Source organism: Anoplolepis gracilipes, chromosome 15, assembly GCF_047496725.1.
Source record: "Anoplolepis gracilipes chromosome 15, ASM4749672v1, whole genome shotgun sequence".
Classification (NCBI taxonomy): Eukaryota; Metazoa; Arthropoda; class Insecta; order Hymenoptera; family Formicidae; genus Anoplolepis; species Anoplolepis gracilipes.
The window spans coordinates 7501765-7508243 of NC_132984.1; the positions used below are offsets into that span (position 1 = coordinate 7501765).

The 6479-nt window shown below is 25.0% G+C and overlaps 2 protein-coding genes across 4 annotated transcripts; one reads left to right on the forward strand and one right to left on the reverse strand.

Annotated features, from left to right (window-relative positions):
* The first annotated feature begins 102 nt into the window (after positions 1 to 102).
* Positions 103 to 3886, forward strand: LOC140674137 (carbonic anhydrase 2). 3 transcript variants are annotated; one of them, XM_072907517.1, is made up of 7 exons: positions 103 to 404; positions 1237 to 1331; positions 1951 to 2118; positions 2184 to 2340; positions 2719 to 2824; positions 3049 to 3276; positions 3709 to 3886. In XM_072907517.1, the coding sequence occupies exons 2-7, from the start codon at positions 1253 to 1255 to the stop codon at positions 3880 to 3882; spliced, it is 912 nt and encodes a 303-aa protein (XP_072763618.1). In that variant the 5' UTR covers positions 103 to 404; positions 1237 to 1252; the 3' UTR covers positions 3883 to 3886. The 3 variants fall into 3 exon arrangements, with proteins under 3 accessions (XP_072763618.1, XP_072763620.1, XP_072763619.1); XM_072907519.1 differs by having other exon boundaries at positions 3049 to 3237; XM_072907518.1 differs by lacking the exon at positions 103 to 404 and adding an exon at positions 542 to 561.
* LOC140674139 (guided entry of tail-anchored proteins factor 1) lies at positions 3877 to 6100 on the reverse strand. The gene is made up of 4 exons (XM_072907521.1): positions 5669 to 6100; positions 5250 to 5415; positions 4888 to 4955; positions 3877 to 4317 (listed from the first exon to the last, which is right to left on the reverse strand). The coding sequence occupies exons 1-4, from the start codon at positions 5735 to 5737 to the stop codon at positions 4129 to 4131; spliced, it is 492 nt and encodes a 163-aa protein (XP_072763622.1). The 5' UTR covers positions 5738 to 6100; the 3' UTR covers positions 3877 to 4128.
* Positions 6101 to 6479: the final 379 nt, after the last annotated feature.

Genomic DNA, 6479 nt, shown 5'->3' on the forward strand with positions numbered 1-6479 from the left:
CTCTCTCTCTCTCTCTCTCTCTCTCCCGCTCTCCTTTCTTTCTCTATCTCTATGTTATTAATTCTGTCATTATCTTCTTTCCAAAAGAAGAGAATGAAATGTCCCATTTCAGCTTCTTATGTAACAAAAGAAGCATCTTGCTATTTTTGTATTATAAGCCACATCTGTAACTCGAAAGATCACATATGCAACTGATAATGATATGCACTATTGTAAATGATGGCTTGATAAATATTCATTCCCCCAAGATCCTATACAGCGCCAACAACTTTTCAGTCATCTATGTGATTCCTTCTATGTTATTATATTTTTCGTATCCATCTAAAAGTGTCAAATATAAATATATCTAAAGTATATCTTAATATTTGGAAGATATAATTTAACCCGAGAAGATTGTAAAGAAGGTAATAAATACAATAACAAAAGTAGAATTAATTAGAAAGCTGTTATTTGAGCATAAGAAAGAAGATTGTATTTATGAATCAATAATTATAATTATTGTATATCACATACAAGGTGTTCTGGTAAAGATGGGCAATCTCTCGTGGGCATGTAGAGCAGGTAAAAATAACCCCATAAATTCCTATAAAATTTTTTACTAAAATGCATCATTTCTACCGAGATATTTGTCTCTAAAGTTTAAATTTGAGAATCATTTTTCTTAACTAACTTTTACATTACTTTATAGCTCTTAATAATGTATGAGAACTTTTTTTTTATTATTAAATGGAGATCTTTAAAATAGTGTGATAGATTCTTTGACCTCTTATCATCTCTGAGAGCCAGAATTGCATCACCTGTAAGTCTTTTAACTTACAAAATTATAAAGCCGGTGAGTTTTTTATTTTTAAATTATGTTTTTAAATTCGAAAAACATAATTTAAAAATAAAAAAGTCTACCGGTTTTAAAGTTTTGTAAGTTAAAAGATCACCTTACAGGTGATCCGATTCGGTCCTCCGAGATGATATAAAAAATCATCTATCACACTATTTTAAAGATTTTCATTTAATAAAAAGTTCTTATACATTATTAAGCTCTATAAAGTAATGTAAAAGTTATTTAAGAAAAATTATTTTCAAATTTAAACTTTAGAGACAAATATCTCGGTAGAAATGTATTTTAAAAAAAATTTTATAGAAACTTATGGGGTTATTTTTATCCGCTCTACATGCCGCCGAAAGACTGTTTACCCTTAACAGGACACCCTGTGTATTGGAATATTATGATTTTTATAGAAAGAATAATTCAGGAATGTATACCCTAGTTATAATGACATGGCTCACTTTCGTCATTATACCGAATGTCAATGGTTTCGGATACAGTAAAAAAGGTAAAATTTTTAATTTTTATTATATACTTATATATTTTTGCAAATTAATCCAAGCTTATAAAAATGTTATACAAAAAATTATTTAAAAAATTTTTTCTTTTCTTTTTTCTCTCTTTCCTACTTCAGAAGATAAAAACTAATGAAATAAGAAAAAAAGATATACATAGAATTTTGAATCTTCATTGTATTTTATAAATTAAAGTTCAAACTTATTAAATATCATACAAAAGATTATAAAAATTTTTTTTTCTTTTTTCTCATTTTAAAAGACAAAATTAATAATTCTGAAACATAAAAGAATATAAGAAAACATACATGTAAAAAGTAAATATAATTTCTATTAATCTTTATTATATTTTGCAAATATTAATCCAAACTTAATATTATACCAAAAATTAGAGGAAAATTTTTTTTCACTTTAGGAGATAAAATCAATTCTAAAATAAAAAAATAACACTATTGTGATTTATTAAATAGAGCTTCGTAAATAAAAAAATCATAAATTCTCGCAAGAAATACAGGATTCAAAAATTATAATTACTCGCCAAATAATATATAACATTGAACTATAAATACCGATAAAAACAAAATTATATTATATTTATAATTGTTATTTTAGAACAACATTTATGGCCGCAAAAGTACAAATTGTGCACAGGAAAACTGCAATCACCAATAGCTATATCCACATCTAAGGCAATACCTTTACCACTTCCAGCGCTCGAAATGATCGGTTATCATGATTTTCTTCCAATGCCGCTAACACTTGTAAACAATGGACAAACAAGTAAGTATTCTTGACTTATAAAGTTTTAAAATTATCATTTTCTAAAAGTAGGTTTTTTTTTTTAGTTAAGCTTATTGTAAATAAGAATGTAACATATGGGAGATTACCATATATATTCGGTGCTATATTAAAGCAAAACCAGCAATATGAAATGGAGCAATTGCACTTTCATTGGGGCACAAAAAATAATAAAGGATCTGAACATGTGTTAAATGGCATAAGGTAATATTATCGTATATTAGTACGCTATATCTCTTGATTGTAAATATCTTAATTAAAAAAAAAAAAAATAAAATTAAAAAATTAAATATAAAAAAAGTAAAATTTAAAAAATTGGAAACATTATTTAATTAATGTTAAAAATTAAAATTAAGAAATTGATATTTTTATAAAAACAACAACGATGAAAATAGGAGTAATAATTTTTGGTAAATCGTATTCATAACCGGAAATATATTGTTGTACTTAGAAATAGAATAAATTATTAATATTGTTTATTATTCTAAATTATGTTTATTATTATATATTATATTATTATAATTTTTTTTTAAAAGCCTATATATATTTTTAAAATGTATATTAAATAATCAATATGTATAGATATCCAATGGAAATGCATATTGTGCATCGTAATATGGCATACTCGAATTTTTCGCACGCACTACAATATGAAGATGGTGTAGTCGTAATAGCTGTTTTCTTTCAGGTGAGAGATTTATAACAAAAGTTTAAAAAAAAAACTTGCTCTATAATAATATAAAGTTTGCAAAATATTCTTTTCTAATAAGTATTTATACTTTTAAGAAATTTTATATATATATATATATATATATATATATATATGTATAATCTTCATAAAAAATCTTATAAAAATTATTCTGAGATTTATCAAACAGAAAAAATGATTATATATGTAACATATACTTTCAGTTGCAAGATGAACAGAACGAACTTCTTCAATCTCTTGTAAGCAAGCTATCAGATGTGCAATGGGCACACTTAAAACTATCAGTTAACATATCTATAACTCTGGCATCCCTGATGCCATTGAATACTGATATTTATTATATATATAAAGGATCTCTTACTACACCGCCTTGCAGTGAAGCAATCACCTGGGTAATCTTTGCCACTCCAGTCCCAATATCTTTCCGTCAAGTATATATTATTTATATTGTATATTTTAATTGCTTTGATCATAAAGATATGCATTATTTTCTGTATTTATATAAAAATAATTTGCACAATCTTAAAAATTTATGAGTTTATTAATTCACAAAACTTTTCTTTACTTTTGATTATTTTAAAATTATTTTTATAATTAAGACTAAACGTAAGCAGGAACAAATATAAGTTTTATCTGTGATTACTTTTTTCAAGAATAAAACAATACACAATTAAATAACTTTAAGGATGAAATAAAAATAGTATAAAAATGTAGTATATATTATACAGTAAGAAATATAAAAAAAATATATAGCGAAATTTTTTATTGCTGAAAGTGAAATTTATACAATAATTACAACTTATGCATATCTTTAATGTATTTTTTCATTATGAAAAATTATATACAAAATCTATAAATTACAGATGAGTATGTTTCGAACACTTTCGAATGGCGAAGAAATATTGGGCGATAATTTTAGACGTCTGCAAGATATTGGTCAACGTAAGATATATGTTAGAAGATTGTACCCGTGGCTCTCGGTCAAACAGGATAATTCACGATGGAATTTCTCGAATTTAAGTTGGTTTTGGTCATAATATACAGTCGTGATAAATTAATAATTTTCTCTTATCCACTAGATTTGTGACAATAAGAATTGTAAAGTTTATTGCTACAAAGGATTTTTTTATATAGAAAAATATCTCTTTTATTCAAATTTTTAAATTATTCATCAATAATTTATAACATTATAAATATTGCTTGAGTTTTATTTTGATATTATTTATAGGCTAATAAAGATAAATATTTAACAAAATATATATAAATTATTTGCAAGGAATTCTTCACACATAGAGCTTTATACATGCAGATACTCCTAATCGGACAATCATAATCCAAGCTAACAAAGAAATAGCATTTTCATGTTGACATGGCCAGCTCAGGAAATCTTGTATTGGCCATAATATACCTTCTGATAAGATAATCACAGGTTCTTTTTTATATATATACAAAAGTAATAAGATTAATATACCCTGAAAACATTAAAACTTGATAAAAGTCATGAAAAAAGTAACTTTGAATAGAGATCCTGATCCTTTATTGTAAAAGTATTAGATTACAATATTAGATTGTAATATAAGGAATAAAAGTTAATAATCGATTAATATGTATGATCTATGGATTAACTAATTATAAGTAAATTATCAGGTTTAATTTTACCAGAATAATAGATTTTAATTAAATTATATATCGTTTATTTATTTATAATATATATATATATAAAATTAGAAACAGATATAATTTAATATAAAATGTACTTAATATGACTAATCATGTATGAAAAAAATGAATTTATTTAAAATATATATATATATTAAATAAATATTTTACTACATATACTTGCTGAAAAAAGTAATAATGAGTTATTAAATAAAATGAATGATTTGGAAAAGAAAATAAAGTCCTAATGAGTTTGCTCAGTATGCCACAATACAGTTGCAAAAATTGGTAAAGTTTCTTAGAGTTTGATGTCATAAGCTAATAAAGAATACAATGAAAGATCAGAATCTTAAGAACTTTAGGGAAGCAAATGATCTACATACATTCAGTACACGAAAACTATAAATTAACAATATTTGCAGTTTCAGTCTCCAACTCAGTCGTTGATTCACTATAAAAAAAATATATAGAAATATTGTAAATATATAAATACATATTTTTATCTATTATACTAACATTTTATGTATAGTTTATTTATATAAATGAGTTTTTTTATATATTTTTATTTTATAAACAAATATTTTAATAATTCTGCTAAGGATCTGTTTTTTTATTTTATATATTATTACATATCAAACTAATTGTTTTTATAATAAATTGAGTCTTGTAATCTAATAATTCATATAGATTAGTAAATAATTTCCTATATTTATAATAAGAAATAGAAATATAAAGAAACTCTTACCATTTTCTTTCAATATATTTTCCAATTGATTATATTTACGTTGGAGCTTGGCATACTTGACAAACTCATTCATTATGGAAAGTCCTGCCATTTCCTCTTTTAAACTGTTCAACTCATTACGCAATTCAATGTCATATCTCCTTTGTGCAAATACATGTGGAAAAATCTATATTTTATACAATAGAATTTTGAACTATATAGAGCAGCTTCATACAGTCAAATATATATATAATTAAAATACTTAGATCTATAAAAAAAAATAAATAGGAATATTTTTGTACATTTTAATATAAATATTTCAAGAATTTACATATAAAAGGTGATTAATTACTTTCTTGTTTATAAAATTTTAATAATAAAATATAAATTTATTTATATATAGATTCCAAAAATTGAACGTAGATTTCGAAAATACTTACAAATTTAATCAAAAAGGGCGCAATATTATCCAAAATGCAACTCAAAGTAGTGACCACAAGTAAATTCATGTTGAATAATTAACAGTAATAAAAGCACTGAGCTCTATAAATGAGTGAGTTTCTGCTTTCTTCTTTTATGGCATTAGTTCAAATTTGAATCATGCTCCAGAAAATTGTTTTATAATATTTCTGGAGCTTAATACTGTTTTTTTTCCTCACTCATGAATGAACTTTTTCTACAGAAAACCGGGAACAAAATTAAAAAGATCGAGAGAAGTGATAGACGACAGGCAAATTCTGGCGTCAGAACTATATAGAACTATAAGTTCTATGGAGGACGACTATAGCCAGTTAAGGCTATCACACACAAATTGCATAAGCTGCAAGAACTATCGACTATCGCACACAAAATGCATAAGCTACATGTGCATAGCGTAGATCGTATAAACCAATGAGCATTGAGCATTAAGTCGTCATATTGATTTTTATAATATTATTATTGGTCCATACAATCTTATGCTATGCATATGCAGCTTACGCAATTTGTGTGTAATGGGCCTTAAGTTCTTATCAGACTACGAATTGAAAATTACAAATTAAAATTTGACTAATCAGAATAAGAGGAACTAAAACTGCTTTGTCCTGATTGGTCAAATTTCAATTTTCAATGCGTAGTCTCAAAGGCCGATCTACAATAGTCTATAATACGTGAGAGCATAGACTTAATAGAATAGACTGTTTGTGAGGTGGAAAAACGGTAGTGGGGGGTATCCATCACTGGAAAAGGATAACTGTTGATACAGTCGGACCT

Excerpts from the sequence above, each read along its gene's own strand:
- LOC140674137 (XM_072907517.1), top strand. The coding sequence starts at position 1,253 with ATGTATACCCTAGTTATAATGACATGGCTCACTTTCGTCATTATACCG. Across the intron at positions 2,119-2,183 it reads TGTAAACAATGGACAAACAA|TTAAGCTTATTGTAAATAAG; the intron begins GTAAGTATTCTT and ends TTTTTTTTTTAG. Across the intron at positions 2,341-2,718 it reads CATGTGTTAAATGGCATAAG|ATATCCAATGGAAATGCATA; the intron begins GTAATATTATCG and ends CAATATGTATAG.
- LOC140674139 (XM_072907521.1), bottom strand. The coding sequence starts at position 5,737 with ATGAATTTACTTGTGGTCACTACTTTGAGTTGCATTTTGGATAATATT. Across the intron at positions 4,956-5,249 it reads AAATATATTGAAAGAAAATG|TGAATCAACGACTGAGTTGG; the intron begins GTAAGAGTTTCT and ends TTTTTTTTATAG. Across the intron at positions 4,318-4,887 it reads ATAGTTTTCGTGTACTGAAT|GGTATATTAATCTTATTACT; the intron begins GTATGTAGATCA and ends TAATGTTTTCAG.